The sequence below is a fragment of the Grammomys surdaster genome, unplaced genomic scaffold (genome assembly GCF_004785775.1).
Source record: "Grammomys surdaster isolate TR1022 unplaced genomic scaffold, NIH_TR_1.0 125852, whole genome shotgun sequence".
NCBI classification, from domain to species: Eukaryota; Metazoa; Chordata; class Mammalia; order Rodentia; family Muridae; genus Grammomys; species Grammomys surdaster.
Window position 1 is genome coordinate 940168 of NW_021620678.1, and position 18331 is coordinate 958498.

An 18331-nucleotide genomic window follows, 5' to 3' on the forward strand; every position below is an offset into this window, starting at 1 on the left:
AATCTGCCTGCCTCTGCCACCTAAGTACTGGGATTAAAAGCATGGGGCACCACTACCAGGTTAAGGGATTTGGCGACAGTTTTTTGGTTGGGTTGGGTTGGGTTGGGTTGGTTTGGTTTGATTTTGATTGATTTTGATTTTGATTTTGATTTTGGTTGGTTGGGAGGAGAGGTTTTGAGGTAGGGTTTCTTTGTGTAGCCCTGCCTGTTCTGGAACTTGCTCTGTAGACCAGGCTGCCCTAGAACTCAGAGAAATCTGCCTGCCCAGATGCTGGGATTAAAGGCATGCAACAGCACCACCCAGCTAAGGTTTTAATTCTTTAAAAAAAAAAAAAAAGGAATAGAAAAGTGAAATCTCATGCCCTCACTCCTCAGAGAAAACTCCACTGCTAAGAAGTCCGCAAATATTTCCCAGACTTTCTTTTATTCCTGGGTGTGCATGTGGGCTTGTGTATCTAATAGTGTTGTCTCCTAACTGTGAGGATATGTTGAGAACTGGATCAATACATGACGTCATTAACATGTGAACATCCCCGACTGTATTTATATGGACTCTAATGGCTTGTCACCTCTATGTGATACAACCTCAGGGGGCCACTGGTAGAAACTGGTCTATTATGAACAGAATTGTTACAAAGTATGTGATTGCTATATATACAGTTTTAAAACATTGAGTCCAACAACTTGCTTTTTTTCCACCACTCATTGTCCCTGTGAGTATAGGACTCAGCCATATTTCTTTGCAATGACTAAATTTTAAGCCAGGGTCCAAGTACTTATTTCTCCTTTATGAAAGGCCTGTTTGGGGCGTTCTCTTGCCAGTAATGATGTTTTCTAAGCAGTGTGTGACACTCACCTTTAAGAGTGCCTCTTCATAATGGGACCGACACATTTTGAACAACAGGGAGGCATAATTTCGGGCTATTCGGTCGAACAGCCTTTTCTGGATCTCCTTGTCTGGCTGTTGGGTGAGAGACAAGCAGAGAATCACTATATCCCTGCTGCAGCTCCCCTGCTGTTTCACCGGACATGGCCTCACCAAATAACCCTAGGCTGGCCTCGAGCAAGCACCACCACACCAGGCATGGCTCTGCAACTCAGGCAAAGTATTGTTTCACCCCAGAAATCTTATTCTACAGTGTGCTGACCTCATATGTTTTGGGGAATAAGCTGATCCTCTGCTGTCAACATTTACAAAGCATGTCTGGAGTGTTAGTGAAGGGAAGCCTAACTCTGGGCTGGGGGCCTCTCACCCCTGCCCTGGACCTGTTACTTAACAGTCACTGTCTATCCAAGCACAGGGGAGCTGCAGGGCATTGGGTTACATCTGAAGTTCAGGTACATGAGAGGGGACAGAGGAGGGAGATGACAGGCTGAGTCTACAGAGGGGACTCATGGGATTGGAGGGGCTTGTTGCTCATGTTAACAAACCAGGGCTTTGTTCCATAGGAAAGTAAGTTAAGCAAGGGAAGAAACACAGATACACATTTACCTGGTACCTTTCATGAAATAGCCACCAAAAGCTATCCAGCCATATGGCGGTGAGATAAGGTGAACACAGAAACTTCTCCAGTTCTCTGTCTGAACAGTAAGACTTGAAAAGAAAGGAAAATTATGTTATTACTGTGGACACTGTTATTACCACTGCTGTTGTTCAAGACAGGGTCTCACATATCACCCATGACTGGAACTTCATTTTCTCTTAACCTGGCTGGAATCTTTGAGCATACGTCATTATCACAAACTAAGGTGCCACAGTAAGGACACGGAGGGCCACAGAGCTGAAAGGTCTTGTCCAAAATAATATGGCAAGTGACAGAGCCAGTTCTGGGAACCCATAACTCTGGGTGGAGGCTCCCAGCTACCTCCTCTCCTCTCAGCTCTGACAGCAGCGGCTGCAAACTTGTAAGGCTACTACACAAATGCAAAGGACAGAGCCCTCAGATTCTACTGAATCAGAACACAACATATATAAGTCAAAAATTAAAGCAATTACTCACAAGTTCAGAGGAACAGAAAATTTAGCTTGTGTTGCCCCATCATATATAATGCATGTGTATGTACATATAATATATTACTGAATGCTGCCTGCGTGTCTACCACCAGGTAATACGACTTCACTCTTCATGTCACTCAGGAAGGACTGACTCAGCACAACCAGGCAGCAGGAAAGAAGGAGCCAGGATGGGGGTCGGGGGAGAAGGGGAGGAAGGTTGTTGGGAGCGACCTTGCTTATACTTTAATGGCCTAAATCAGCCATAGGCCTAAGTCAGCCATACATGCCTACTGATACAAAGTCTTGGTCTCTGTGGGAAAGCACTAACCCTAGAACAGATAGCTAAAGATCATGTAGACAGGTAGCCCTGGTGGGAAAGTACCAGCCTAGATAAGAACAAATAATCATAGATCTTTTGGACAGGTAGCTTTGGTGGGAGAGTACTAGCCTAGGTCAGAACAAATGAATAATAGATCTTATGGACAGGTACATAGTAACCTGTTCCACCCTGCTTCGTCTTTGAACTCTTCACCCAGCCAGTATCCTGTTCCTGAGAACACCTGCACTCTCCAGAAACAAAGAAGACCCTATGTCATCCCCTTCCCCATATCCTGCTTCTATGTGTATATAACCCCTGTGTGGAAAAATTAAAATTTGACAGCTTGATCAGACTTCCAGACAGGCTGTTGTTCTTTGCGTGCCCTTGTCCCCCATTCTCTCTTTCAAGTGGTCCCCCAGTCCCAGTTCACCACCTCACAGACTGGGGCAGAAGATGGCTGCGGGGAGGAGATCCAGGTGCAGCAGTAAGTACAGTTGACAGTAGAGTTCCAGGAATGGAGGGGTGACTGTTGATGAGCTACCAGAACTGTTTGGGGGGACAGAGATTATGTATCCACAAAAGATGAAGAGGTCCAGCTACATGACTTCAGAGCACTGGGAGCATCGTCCCTCTGCAGACCTCTGCACAGTTGTCTCCTGCCTCTGGTGGTGCCTCTTGTCCAAATCTGTGGGCACCATCCCTCTGCCTGCCGGAGCTCTACCCACAGCTCTCAAGGTTCCTAGCCCAATCCTAATTCCGCTACCACTCTGCCCTGTGTCCTGTCTACTGCCATGTAAACAAGCAGCCACCACCTCCCACCACCACAGACACAGATCCACTTGGCCTCTCTGAAACCATGAGCCAAAATAAAGCTTTCTTTCCTTAAGTTGTTTTTGTCAAGCATTTTGTCACAGCAATGAGAAAAGCAACCAGAAGAATCCCCCAGTTATGGCATCAAATTGGGAAGGCAGAGTCCTCATGGCCAGTCATGTCCCCAGAGCCCTACCTCAGAACACTCCATTAGGGAACAAACCTTTAACACATGAGCCTTGTTGGGAATACTTCACTCCCAAACCATAGTTGTTTTGGCTGGAAAGTAACAGAAGTCAGGCTTCCTGGAGCACCAAGGAGCAGCTGACAGAATAACATACAGTCCACAGACAGACATGTGTCTGTGAAGGTGCATGTTCCACCTTTTTTAATAGAACACATGATCCAAACACACTGGCAGGGCTGGCAAGATGGCTCAATGGGTAATAGCAACTCTGAAAATACTGATGACTGAGTCCCCTTGCTCTCACAAAGTGTTCTCTGACCACCACACACATGCATGCACACACAGGGCAGAGCTGGCCCAAGGCAGGACCTGCCGCCTGCTCCCTCTTCCTTACCTTGCCACTCAGGGGGTTTTTCTCAGACCGGATCACATTGCCCACCATGTCACAGAAGTCCACGCCATTGGGTAGTCTGTTGGGCTTCATTTCATCAAACGGGGGATGTTTGTGTAGCTCTGCAAGCAGATTCTTATCGGCTGTTTTCTAAAGAACAAGGGCATATGCGCTCCATCATTTTGCCAGTGTAAAACAACAGGGTACCTCCTTCCTCTTCTACATAGAGACAGCGCGACAGTTTCATAGAGAGGAAAAAGTGGGTAATGTAAACAGGGGTCATCACGAAGGTTCAGTGAGCACAGGTGCCGGCTGCCAAGTCTGCTGGCCTGGGTTCAAGCCCTGGAACTCACAAGGCAGAACCAGAGATCTGACTTCTACAAGTTGTCCTTAGACCTCCCCAGGTGTGCCATGGCACGGGCACCCCCACTGCATACATACACACAAAATAAATATAATACATTTTTAAAAAAATGATCATTATTTCCTAAGGCTTTGGGTACAGGTGATCTAGATAGTATAAATAACCAACTTTGGGGGGGGGTAAATTAAAATGTTTGCAATGCTGGAGACAGGAGACAGAACTTGGGGCTTTGTGCCTGCTAAACAAGCACTCTTCCCTTGAGCCACAACCCCAGCCTGTGGTAGTGAATCTTGACAAGGACAATGCTGAGATGGGAAGTGTTGTTGGTAGAGGGGTCTGGCCTCAGGTCAGAGAACTGAGTGGAAGGCAGTGTCTTTCCTCTGACACGTTGAATGACAGTCACCTCAGCTTCTGGCACAACTGCATGACAGCGTGTCTGCAGAGATCACCATAACCAGCCTGGCTGCTGAGTGGAGTGGTGACATGGGAACTTGCTCTGTAGAAGGCACATGGAGCTGTGTGGCACCATCTCAGTGAGACAGGAGGGCTCTGATTCTCTAGGGAGACATCTCAGCTCTAACTTACTGTTACACAACCCTCCTGTTGCTGGGGCTGGGGTCAGCTCTGCCGTTTCAAGAGTGACATAAGCCATTTTAGAATTAACATATTTCCAGATTGTTGAAAGAGTGAATCCTACACTTTCGTATGAATCACTAACTAGGCACCAAATCTTTCCCCAGGAGGGATAAAGCCCGTTTTTTTACATGGTAGAGACCACCAGGAAAGCAACATGACGCTGGGCTCTTACCCTTTTTGGGGGGATCAGTCTGGGATTCCGGAGCTCTGAGCCTTGGCAGGATATCGGTGGCTCTTCCTTCAGTTTCTTGACTGAGAATGGAGGAAAAGATAGAAGTGAGAGGCTGTGGTCATACCTGGTACTGGGAGCTAAGACCACTAGAGAGAGCTGCCACATGACCAGCAGAAGCCAGGCCTGGACTATCTGGTTAGAGTCAGCAGGGAAGACCAAACGCTGTGTACTAGACAAGTTCCTGTCCCCAGCAGTAGTCCCCTTTATCAAATACATCTGATGGTGCCACCATCAGCCACCTAGCAGATTGTCCCTCTGTGATCCCGTCCCTCCCTCCTTCCTTGTCCACTGTCAAGTCTGATGGAAGGCTAATGCAGAAGAGGACAAAACCCATCCTCAGGTAGAACTCTGGATTCCTACTCAATTGCATTATTTCCAAAACTGAAAGAAAAAAAAAACCCCACTGGGGTCCACTTCAGTGACAGAGCATGCGCTTGGTGTGTGAAAGGCCGTGGGATCCATGCCTAGCATCACAAAACAAAAACAGCTAAAAAGAACCCAAACAAAACAAAATTAAAAATAAAAGCAAACTCCACAAAAACATGTTTTTAGGCTGAGGAAAGATTTTTGCCTCTGTCTCCTGGGCTGCCGTGAGTTTTCTCTCTTAAAGACTTCTTCTCCAACTCATAGTCCTCAATTGCCTTCAAAAACCAGAGGAAGAAGAAAAAAAATAAGGCATTAGAGACTGACATAACCAGGGAAGAGGGCGGGGGTCAGGGACTGGAGCAGTTTCCTTATTGGCACCTGAAAGCCTGGGGCAAAGTATGTAGCTAAGTACCCCTCTTCTCCCCAAGGTGGTAAGGGCCTTGGCCATCTGTGTCACTGGCACGGTCCCACTAGGTGTTGTCAATACGTGTCTCATGCCAGCACCCTTGCACTAAGCTGTCCTCCTGGCTCCACTAGGGAGGGACAAAGGATGCAGAGCAGGGTTCTGGCTGCAGCCCACAGGGAAACATGTGCAGTCTCTCTAAGGAGGTGATGACAGTGCCTACCTTCCGAGGTCGCTTGGAGGACCAGAGAGAAAGTGTACTGCTTGTCAGCTAAGGGCCTAGCGCTCTGCTTGGTAGAGTCATCTATGCAGATGGTCATTGTATCTCTCAGCAGGAGGGATTCTGGGATGGCAGAAGTGACCTCACACTCAAGCCTTTACATGAGGGACATGAGGGGCTATGCAGACTTCTGTCCTGTGCACTCAACTGTCCCTGCTCTGCTGTTAAGCCCCAGCTGTGTCAAGCATGTATTACAATGCATCTCATCCTTGCGGATGCCCTGGGGTAGCCTCAACCTTGCAGATGCCCTGTGGCAGCCTCAACCTTGCGGATGCCCTGGAGTAGCCTCAACCTTGCGGATGCCCTGGAGTAGCCTCAACCTTGCGGATGCCCTGTGGCAGCCTCAACCTTTCGGATGCCCTGTGGCAGCCTCAACCTTGCGGATGCCCTGTGGCAGCCGGGTTGTTGTCAAGCCTTTTCCAGGATGTTGAAGATCAGGATCATTTCCTCTTGTTGGAACTCAAGAGAACTCCCTGGAGTTCTAGACTGACAGTCTGACTGGAACGCTCACACACCAAGCGCTACCCTCCTCACACAATTACGCTCTTGTACAGACTCATTCCACGGAGTGTGTCTATGTGCTCTACTGCGATTCACAACTCCAATCCCAGCTCAGAGGTGGGCTGGGGACGGAGGCTTGTGGTCCCTCCACAGTCACAAGAAATGGCCTCGCTTGTATGAAAAGAGTAAGGACACGGAGAAATCCTGTCCTAAAGCACACACACACACACACACACATGCACACACATGCACACACACACACGCGCACACACGCACACACGCACACACGGGGAGGGGGGAGGGAGAGAGGGAGGGGAGGGGGGATTAGGGAGAGAGGAAGGAATGAAAGAAGAAAGAAAGAAAAAGAAGACAAGACTACTACGGGGCAGGAAGATGGCTCACCATATAAAGGTGACTGCCACCAAGTCTGATGATCTTAGTTTGAGTCCTGGGACCCAGATGGTAGACACACACACATGCACACACGCACACACGCACACACGCACACACTTGACTTATTTTTAAAAAGCAATCTGACTCTATTTATCCCACTGAAACATTTACTTCTGGGGTTCTACGATGCAGACATATGACACCAGCCCATTGGTGATTAAGTTTTTGTCAGCTTGACACAAATAAAGTCATCTGAGAAGAGGGAACCTAGGAACTGTCTCCATCAGTTTGCCCATGAGTGTGTCTGTGGGGCATTTTCTTGATTGATGACTGATATGTGTAGTGCCACCCCTGGGCAGGCGTCCTGGGTTGTTCAAGAAAGCAAACTGAGGGGCTGGAGAGGTGGCTCAGTGCTTTAGAGAACTTGTTGCGCTTTCAGAGGACCCAGGTTCAATTCCCGAACCTACATGGTGGCTCACATCCAGAACTCTGTTCCAGGGCTTCCAATGTCCTTTCCTGGAGTCTGAAGGCACCAGGCATACACAGTACACATACATACTTACAAGCAAACAGCCATACATATAAAAGAAAATAAATCTAGAAGGAAGGAAGGAAGCCAGGTAGCCAGGCAGCTGAGTGGCCATGAAGAAATCAGTGAGTAGTTCCAGGCTAGGCCTCTAGGTTGCTGCCATGAGTTCCTGCCTTGGCTTCCCTCAAAGAGACTGTAAGCTGTGAGAGGAAATCCTTTTTCCCCAACTTCCTTTTGGCCAGTGTTTTATCACAGCAACAAGAAGCAAACTAGACCAAGCCCTAAGGCACATGCACAGAAGTGTTCAAATGTTCACTATGCTCAAAAATGCCAGGGAGAGGCAGGATGCTCAGAGCCCTTCTGGAGGACTGAGTTTGGATCCCAGTGCCCAGATAAGGCAGCTGACAACTACCTGTAACTCCAGCTCCAGAGGGTTCAAAGTCCTCTTTTGGCCTCCTTGGGCATTCGCACATACATAGCATACACTCACAGAGACACACACATAAATAAAAATATTTTAAAATATCAGTGAAGCCAGGTGATGGTGGGGCATGCCTTTAGTGCCAGCACTTAGGAGGCAGAGGCAGGCAGATCTCTGGGAGTTTGAGGCCAGCATATTCTACAGAATGAGTTCCAGGACAGCCAGGGCTACACTGAGAAAACCTGTCTCAAACGAAACAACAACAACAAATACCACTGAGATAATTTATCAGAGAATAAATTGATTATGCTACATACAACTTTTGGAATATTATGTGACCACTAAAATAATGGGCAGGCCAATGGTACTGACTAAAAAAGCCCACAAGAGAGGTAGTTATTTGAAAAATAGAGTAGATTAGTAAAACAAAAGCAGGCCATAAGACAGCATTTACAGTATGACCCTGCTTATATTTCTTAACAAGACAGAAAAGGACAGAAGAAGACATTGGATCCCATTACAGATGGTTGTGAGCCACCATGTGGTTGTTGGGAATTGAACTCAGGACCTCTGGAAGAGCAGCCAGTGCTCTTAACCACTGAGCCATCCCTCTGGCCCATGGTAAGATAATTTAACAAAAGTGAGTTAAGAGGGAAACAGTCTGTTTCAGCTCAAGAGGCTAGCCCACCATGACAGAGGACTCAGGGCAGCAGGTGCCTGAAGCAGCAGTCTTACTGTGCTCCCAGCCAGCTAACAGCAGGTTAAATGCATGCCGGATTCTGCTCCATTATCAGCGTGTGCGGGATCCCCGCATACGGGTGCCATCCACAGTGGACAAGGTGTCCCACCTCAATTGCATAATCTAAACAACTCCCCAAAGGCATCAACAGAGGCCTGTCTCCCAGGTGATTCTCTGTGCTATCAAGTTGACAGTTAACCCTGAGTACCACCCCACTCTCATCAAAAAAGACGCAGAAAACAAGGTGACGTCGGTACACACACACACACACCTCTAATCCCAGCACTCAGAAGACTAAGTCAGGCAGATTCTCTGTGCTCCAGGCCAGACTAATCTAGAAAGTTCTGGACAGCCAGGGCTACACAAAGAAACTCTGTCTCAAAAAAAAAACAAAAACAAACAAACAACAAAAAAACAAAAGACAAAAAACAAACAAACAAACAAAACAAATGGAGGAGAAGGAGGAGGAGGAGGAAGAGGAAATAAAAATGATAAATAAGTGATGAAAAAGTCACATAGCCTGCATTGCCAGAGCAACATGTGAGACACTACCACACACCTATCAGAACAGCGGAGTTCAGAACACGGCCACTGCCAGCTGCTGCTGCTGGCAATGAATCCAAGCAGAGGAAACTCAGATCCTTATTGTTCCAGGACAACAACACCTTGGACGAGGCTCAGACAGATTCTTACAAATCTAACACTCTTCCCATACCATCCAACAATTGTGCTCCTTGGTATTTACTCTAAAGAGCTGAAAACTCACAGAGACACAAAAGCTTGCACAGGGATGCGAGGCTTTCCTCTCAGTTGAGAAAGCATGGGAGCAACAAGGATGCCCCTAGGAGGGGAGCAGATCAACAACTGTGCTACATCCAGGTGGCGGCAGCATTGGCAGATGCTAAAAGAGGCCATCCATGGAAAGCCAAGGAGGAACCTTCAGTACCCACTACCAGGAAGAGCCATCATGGACACAGCATGATTTCAGGGTCGTGGCATTCTTTTCAGGGTGATACTGTGGAAGGGACAGCAAGCAGACCAATGGCAGGCAGAGGTTAGGAGGAGAGACAAAGGCCGGTGCGCAGTAGCTGGGGCACTGCAGAGGCAGATACACAGCATAATGCATTGTATGTGTGCACATGCACTCTCTTCTCTCTCTCTCTCTCTCTCTCTCTCTCTCACACACACACACACACACACACACACAAACTATGTACACTCTCAGGGTTGGCTTTGTTTATTGTACCTCAGGTGCAGAGACTAACGGGACAGGTTAGACATATGTGGGGGTGGGGGTGGGGCATATGGTATAGTTTTGCTGCAAACCTAAATCTCCTCATAAGCAGCAGCCTGTTGGAGCTGGAGAGGTAGCTCAGCAGTTAAGAGCACTTGCTATTCTTTCACAGGACCTGAGTTCAGTACCCATCCTACACACTGGATGACTCCAGCTCCAGGGGACCCTCTTCTGGCCTCCAAAAGCATCCACACACATGTGACATTCAGAGACGCACAGACATACTTTTTTTTTTTAAAGTGTGGTCATTTTTTCAAAGGTAAACTTTACCAGCTGTACCAATATGCACAGTTTTGGAGAAATGCAAGACCGGAAGGGCAACAACCTCTATTACCTTCCCTAGGGCCCTTTGTCTCCAACTCCTTACCTCAGCTCCGCATCTATTTCAACTTACCGAGGTGCTGATCACCAGGCTGGAGCCCAGATCTACTTCAGTAATCTTCTGGTTCACCTCGCTCATGGAGCCAATAATGCACGCTAGGAGACAGACTGCTAAGGAAACTCCAGGGGGCAGGCAGACTCTGTGGATCTGATCAGTCCTACCGTGTCTGTTACCTCTTGACTTTTTGCTTTTCAGGTCTTAGCCTCAGGATCTCCCAGGACATGGCCTCTGTGAGTCTCAGAAACAGGTCCACTCTCCTGTTCACCGCCCTCACCTGTTCTTACCATGGGGAAAGCATTTGGGAAGTAAAAGTGCCAAGAGGGGCACGTGCCATAGCTAGGACCAGATGGAGTGTGGCATTAGAAGGAGAGCCAAGAAAGAAAGGCCCTTTGCAGACTGGGACGGGATGACATTAGACGGTGTCTTACAAGGGTATGAAGGGACACGTGCACAGTGAGAGGCAGAGCGACGGTGCTGTCGGCCTGGTGGGAGCATGGCTTAAGGTCTGGGCTCATTTATAACTTGAGAGGGTTACTGGCTGGACGGACTCTGAGATGGGACCCGTGATGCAGGGATACAGTTTAGTGGGGTGATGGGGATCAGTGATGGTGAGACCAGGGAGAAAGCAGTGGTCGGCAGACACTGGGTGACGTGCCAGAGGGGCAGACTGAGCCTCCAGAGGGGGGCTAGCAGGTGAGGGGAGGCGAGGTCAGCAGAGGAAAAGAAGAATGTGGGGGTTGAGCTCACCTGTCTGGGGTCAGAAGGCTAGCCCTTGGCTTCCTAGTTGCTGTCTAGTATGTATACAGCCCTAATTTCCTTGGAAGGAGAAGTAAAGAGAGCCAAAACCAAAACAAAACTTTTTCCTTCTTTTAACAGATACAACTTGGGCATCTTTCTTTTGAGCTCTTTCTGCTTAAAAAATAAACCTCAGTCAGGCAGTGGTGGCACACACCCTTAATCCCAGCGCTCAGGAGGCAGAGGCAGGCGGATCTCTGAATTTGAGGTGTTCCTGGTTTATGGAGCAAGTTCCAGGACAGCCAGGGCTACACAGAGAAATCTTGTCTCAAAAATAAACAAACCAAACAAAACAATAAAACCTCAAGTCAAACAACCTTTCAAAACATGACATTTCTTTTGAGGGTAGAAAGGACTTAAGTCCTCAGAGGAAATGACCACGGTGTGTAGGGTAGGCTCACAGGTGACTGATACAAACTATAAACACTCGGTATAGCTGGTGTCCCCAGTTGGGTGTGTTTGGTCTGACTGTGGGTGACAGCTTTAGGAGGATACGGGGTGGGTTGTCCTCCAGCTGCTTCCTTAAGGCATTCTCCAGTACTGTCCGTGCATTGACAGAGACCACCAGGCGCTCGTCCAATGGTAGCATTGGTAAGGCAGTGACATTGATAATTTCCATCGTCTTGGCAGATGTCACTGATCAATTTCTTGTAAACTGGCAGACAAAAAGTTTCCTCTCTTTCTGCTCCAATCTTGCTCTTTATCCAGTCAGCCTGCTGGGAAGCACAAAGGACGGAAAACCATCTTTAAAAACAACAGCCTGCTGATCTGGACGCCGAGCGAGCGGCCACACACAATCATGTGGGAAGAACGGCCGTTGTTTGGGAAGTCCTTTTTTTTTTTCCAAACTGATGCAAAATATTAAGTTATCTGTTTTCCAAGGTAGCTTTCCCCTCAACAGCCTTGTCCTAACTGCATCATTTACGTCAGTGAGGGCTGTAATCAGTAATCTTTGCCTCTGGTAGCTCACATTTTTTTTTAAATATATATATATATATATATATATATATATATATATATATATATATATATACAGTGTACTGGGATTTGTATGGAGAACAGCACTGGCGAGCTTCTTCTGTAACCTTTGACATTGTTTTCAGAGATGAGATTTCCTATTCAACCCTTTTAGCTAGCCTGACTGGCCAGACAATCCCTAGGTTCCACCTGTCCCTGCCCCCAAATGCTGGGACTACAGTGACTGGTGGCCATGTATGGTTTTTTTGTTTGTTTGTTTGATTGGTTGGTTGGTTGGTTTGGATTGGTTTTTTCAGATACAGGGTCTCTTGGTGCAGGCCTGATGGCCTCCAACTCAGAGATCTGCCTGCCTCTGCTGCATCAAAGGCACTTGCCACCATTGCCTGGCCAGTGTGGTTTGTTTGGTTGGTTTTCTCTACATACACATATGAGTAGTTTTTTGCACATATGTGTGTGAGGCACTCAAGTGCCTGGTACCTGTGGAGGAACTAGAACCCTAAGAACTGGAGTTTCAGATGGTTGTGAGCCACCACGTGAAAGATGTAGTTTCCTAGGTAACAGCGTGACTTAAAAATATAACCATGAGATGGCTCAGTGGTTGGTGCTCTTCCAAAGGATTCAGATTCAATCCCAGCACCCACATGGCAGCTCACGACTATATGTAATTTTAGTTCCAGGGGGTCTGATACCCTCACACAGACATACGTGCAGGCAGAACACCAATGTACATAAAATATATACATCATTTAAACATTAAATACATAATATACATCATGTTAGTATATGTAGATATAGTATATGCAATGGAAAGCCTGGGTTATTTACAATCTAGGAAGGGTATTTGCTGGATAGGTTCTGAGTTCCTCAGGGACAGAGTTCTGTGATACAGGGATGCAATTCATTAGTAAGATGAGAATCAAGGGGACTGGCCAGGGAGAGCCTGGTGATGCCCAAGGGGCAGACTGAGCCTGGGCAAGAGGTGAGGTCCTCTGCAAGAGCAGTAATCGTTCTCATCCACTGAGCCACACCCCCAACCCCCAAAATACATATTTTACAATCCACCCTGACTATCGAGGTCGTAAGAGCAGCACATTTCCTATATCCCAACATCTTACACCTGTACCCAAAAAAGGAAAGAAAAAAACCCACATACCCAATTTTGGTAGAATTAGTTTAACACCATGATAACCTGAATAGTCACGTTGTCACTGATAATGATTGTGTGAGTCGGTACTGAGTCTCCAGTGGCTGAGAGTTAGAGGCTACTGAGCAAACAGACCAGCATCTTCTTCCTTGGGTACCTATACACTGCCACGTCCCACTGTATACTGCCCCACATGGTCATGCGTGGTGGTGCACCCTTTTAATCCCAGCACTCCAGGGACAGAAAGAGTTCAAGGCCAGCCTGGTCTATATGGTGAGTTCCGGGCCAGTCAGAGCTACAAAGTGAGACTTGTTGTGGATTTGGTTTAATGCTTACAGTATGGTTCCCAAATTACATGACAATCCAGCAGGTGAGATGCTGAAGGTCCCTGCCCCCAGCTGGTCCTAACTGGTAAAAGTTGCCAGCAGCCAATGGCTGGGGCAGGGAAACAGAGACAAGACTTTAGGATTCACAGGCAAGGGTGCTGAAGAAGGAGGATTGAGAATCACCATGCCAGACAGGAAGAGGATGCAGGCTTGAGATTTATGAAAGACAGAGTACCAGCCATGTAAGAGCTGGGGAAGAGCGGCCCCAGCACCCCTTACCATTGGGTCTGGGGTAGCAAAGATGGAATATAGATTTTTTGACAGGTAATAAGAGTATCGGAGTGGAGGTATTAACAACATGAAAGTTTCAGACTAGCCCAACCATTGAGGCTGATTAGGTACGTGTGTGTGTCTTTCATTTGAGAATCCAGAGCATTTGGGTGGGCAGCAAGGAACCTGAGCAGCCGATGTCAGGGAGATTAGGGCAGATTAATCAACGACAGCAACAGAAACCCATCTCAAGAGTAAATCAATAAATAATCAAAGCCTACCACACTAATTTGTTTCTATTAAGCAGTTAGCAGAGGAACTACAGAGATGAGTCTGTGGATAAGAGTGGTTACTACTCTTACAGATGACCTGAATTTGGTTCCAAGCATCCATGTCAGGGGGCTCACAGGCTCCTGTAAATCCAGCTCCAGGGCAGCTGACACCCCCTTCTGGCCGCTGCAGATACTGCACTCAACATGTATAAATAGATACATATACACACACAATTTAAATTTAAATTTTTAAAATTATCCTTGAGCATTAAAATAAAAAGCATTCAAGGCAGGTGAGCTTGATTTCTAGGATCCACATGGAACAGGAGAGAACAGACACCCACAAGGTGTCCTCTGGCCTCCACTGTGGCACACACTCTAAATACACAATGACTAAATCAATGTAATTTAAAAAAACAAAACAAAACAGCAGAGGTCTGGAAAGATGGCCCAGAGTCAGGAGTGTTTGATGCTCTAATAGAGAACCTGAGTTCGGGTCCTAGCACCTAGGCTGGGCCATTCATATCAACCTATAACTCCAGTGATTTGGTGCCCTCTTCTGGCATCATCTTGCATCTGCATGTGGGTATATGCCCCGCCCCCCCCCCCAATAAAAATCAAATCAATCTTTTGGAAAACCTGGTAGGTAGATATACATTTAGATTTGTCTTAACTTTCAAAATCTAAGGATATATCTTTTGTTGCTGGTTGTTTTTATTAAAGATGTATTCATTTTATATAGGCGAGTACACTGTTGCTGTCTTCAGACACACCAGAAGAGGGCATCAAATCCCGTTACAGATGGTTGTGAGCTACCATGTGGTTGCTGGGAATTGAACACGGGACCTCTGGAAGAGCAGTCAGTGTGCTCTTAACCTCAGCCATCTCTCCAGCCCTTGTTTTTTTTTTTTTTTTTTTTTTTTTTTGAAACAGGGTTTATTATCCCTGGCTGGCCTGGAACTCACAGGTCTGCCTGCCTCTGGTTCCCTAGCGCTGGGATTAAAGGCCTGTGCCACCACCTGCTGGGGTGTCTTTTTTTTTTTTTTTAATCAGAAACTTAATACATTTTCCTCTCTACAAAATAACAGTTTTCAAGGCAAATTTGTTGTTATAAACGTCCTAAGTGTATACTATGTTTCTTCAGTCTTCAAAGTAGAGTCATGAAGTAGAAAAGAGAGTGGGTCAAGGAGAGAGATGATTCCAGAACAAATCCCCTTCTCTTTGGTGTTCTATGTGTCGCCTGTGCCCCAATCCCAGCTCAGCTGTGCTTCCAGAGCTGATATGAAGAGTCTTCAATTGCTTTGGTAGAAAAATCACTTAAATAACTATTTTGGATCCATTTCTGTCATTACTAAATCATTAGAAAGGCCAGTTGAGGGCTGGAGAGATGTCTCAGAAGTTAAGAGCACTGATTGCTCTTCCAGAGGTCCTGAGTTCAATTCCCAGCAACCACATGCTGGCTCACAACCATCTGTAATGGGATCTGAAGCCCTCTTCTGGTGTGTTGAAAACAGTGACAGTGTACTCACGTATATAAAATAAATAATTCTTTAAAAAAATAAATAAAAAATAAAAGGCTATTTTAGACTTCAGTGTGCTCATATAAATAAATAAACCTTAAAAAAATCAAATATTTAAAAAAAAAAAGAAAAGAAAGGGCACTTGAGGGTCTGGAGAGATGTCTCAGCAGTTAATAGCACATCTTTATCTTATAGAGGACACAAGTTCAATTCCCAGTATTGATATCAGACAGATCATAAATTCTTGCAACGGCCGGGCGGTGGTGGCACATGCCTTAAATCCCAGCACTTGAGAGGCAGAGACAGGCAGATTTCTGAGTTCGAGGCCAGCCTGGTCTACAGAGTGAGTTCCAGGACAGCCAGGGTACACATAGAAACTCTGTCTCGAAAATAAATAAATAAATAAATAAATAAATAAATAAATAAATAAATTCTTGCTACTCCAGCCAGGAGCTTTGACACTTTCTGGCCTCTGAGGCCTCTGGACTTGCATTCACAAGCTCACATACATACAAATACATATAATTTTTTAAATGTTTAAAAGGCTATTTTAGGGGGCTGGAGAGATGACTCAGTTGTTAAGAGCACTGACTGCTCTTCCAGAGGTCCTGAGTTCAAATCCCAGCAACCACATGGTGGCTCACAACCATCTGTAATGGAATCTAATGCCCTCTTCTGGTGTGTTGAAGACAGTGACAGTGTACTCATGTATATAAAATAAATAATTCTTTAAAAAAAAAATAAATAAAAGGCTATTTTAAACTACCACTCTTCCACTCCCTCTTTTACATACACTTATTCATTGAGACTCTAGTTTCCCCCCTGGCTGTTCCAGAGGTCTTTAAGAGGGAGCCTGGCAGGAGGCCAGCTGGGAAAATCCTGAGTACTGCAGGTATCAGGCTCCTTCCCAGTACCTTTTCTTGGACAGAACGCAGGAAGCTCATTCTTCTTCCTCTTTTTTTCTTTAAAGTTGGGCTTTTTAAAGATTTATTTATTTATTTCACGTGAGTACACTGTTACTCTCTTCAGAGGAGAGTAACACCAGAAGAGGGCATCGGATTACATTATAGATGGTTGTGAGCTACCATGTAGTTGCTCAGAATTGAACTCAGGACCTCTGGAAGAGCAGTCAGTGCTCTTAACCGCTGAGCCATTTCCCCAGCCCTGGGAAGCTCATTTTTAACAGGATTTTAAAGCACATGTAATTTGAGTGTGTGAGCGTGTGTGTTAAGTGTGTGTGTGTGTGCACATGTGCCCATGTGCCTATGCAGGCTAGTGTGATGGCCAGAGGGTGATGTCAGGATGTCTTTCTTTGGCCGCTCTCTCCCTTGTTTTGTGAGCCAGGGTTTCTCACTATACTTGAAGCTCACCAACGAGACTAGATGACCCACAAGCCCCAGGATCTCCTTGCCAGCGCCTCCTATGACCAGGCTTACAGGAGTGTCACCGCTCTAGAGGTGGTGGGGCCTGGGAGGATGGGGCGGACAAATGAGGGAGACTAGAGTCTAATGCAACCAAACCATTCTCGTTTTCTTGGAGTGTTATCACAGCATTCAGAATTGTCCTCACACAATTCCGTTCCTGGACCACGTTCTGATACAAGTGCACACCACCAAGACTAACTTTATTTATGTGGATTTGGGGGGTACCACCCCAGGTCAGTATCATTTCTTGCTCTCTGTTCCTAGTCAATTGCCTCACAGGCCAAGCAGGGGGAGGTGAGAAGAAGCGGGTGCATCTCAGGACTTCTCATCGTCCTCCTACCCATTCCCCAGAATGGCTGGAAAATTACACTATGTTCTCTGGGAAGCTAGGCTCTGATGACTCTGTCAGGAAGCTTCTAGCTTTAGCCTAATGAGATTACTCACACCTAATGTGAGAACTGAGTAGTTTCTAAAGAGGAATGTTTAAAATATACACATTGCTCCGGGCTGAATTCTCCCTCATACCATTTAAGGATATGTGTGCTCTGGAGCCCAGTAAGTTTTCTACTGCTGTTGCCTGCAGAGGAGGGAAAGCAAGCTTCATTGAAAGCCGCTATGGCAAGCACTGTGCCAGGTGCTGGGGGTGGATGAGTGGGAGCTGAGGAACCTTTCCCCTCAGGGCATTCTGGCAGCTGGGATTGACTATTCCCCACTCATAGTTAGCATTTGATAGCGTGCAGAACGCAGACCTCTGCGTGTTGGATCTCTGTTCACTGTCAACAGACTCAATGACTATTTACTGAGGACTTCCCACTGACCAGGAAGTATTCTCCAACTGGGCACAGAATGGCAAACTGAGCCAGACTGGATCCATAGCCCTACAGGGGCTATTGGGGTAGACTTGTAAAGTTAAAATAAGTACATAATTATAAAGTATAATTCATAAAAATTATGCATATAATGATGAATTATAACTCACTACTGCTTCCAAAGAAAGTGCATAGGGATATGAGATGACAGTGTGGTTGTTTTTTTGTTTTGGTTTTGGGGTTTTTGAGTTTTTGGTTTTTGGGTTTTTTGTTTCTTTGGTTTTTTGGGTTCTTTTGTTTTTTGTTTGTTTTGTTTTGTTTTGGGGGTTTTTTGTTTAGTTTTTTTTTTTTTGAGTCAGCATCTTATCATATAGTCGTGGCTGGCCTGGCACTTGCTATGTAGACAAAGGTGGCCTCCAACTCACAGAGATCCTCCTGCCTCTGCCTCTGGAGTGCTGCAACAGTTTGTTTTGACCTAGTTACAGAAGTCAAGGTGCTGACAGAAGAGCAGGAGTTGACTGGCTGAAGGAGAGAAGAAATACCACCCAGAG

At 46.3% G+C, this 18331-nt stretch overlaps 1 protein-coding gene across 1 annotated transcript in view; it reads right to left on the reverse strand.

The window, feature by feature from the left end:
• Positions 1–11668, reverse strand: part of Fam227a (family with sequence similarity 227 member A) — a 38295-nt gene extending 26627 nt beyond the window's left edge. The window contains exons 1-7 of the mRNA XM_028789983.1: positions 11533–11668; positions 10255–10349; positions 5506–5575; positions 4875–4954; positions 3706–3852; positions 1492–1593; positions 856–960 (exon numbers count right to left, since the gene is read on the reverse strand). Coding sequence (XP_028645816.1) covers positions 856–960; positions 1492–1593; positions 3706–3852; positions 4875–4954; positions 5506–5575; positions 10255–10349; positions 11533–11656 — 723 coding nt within the window. The 5' untranslated portion in view covers positions 11657–11668. The remainder of the gene's footprint in view (positions 1–855; positions 961–1491; positions 1594–3705; positions 3853–4874; positions 4955–5505; positions 5576–10254; positions 10350–11532) is intronic.
• Positions 11669–18331: the final 6663 nt, after the last annotated feature.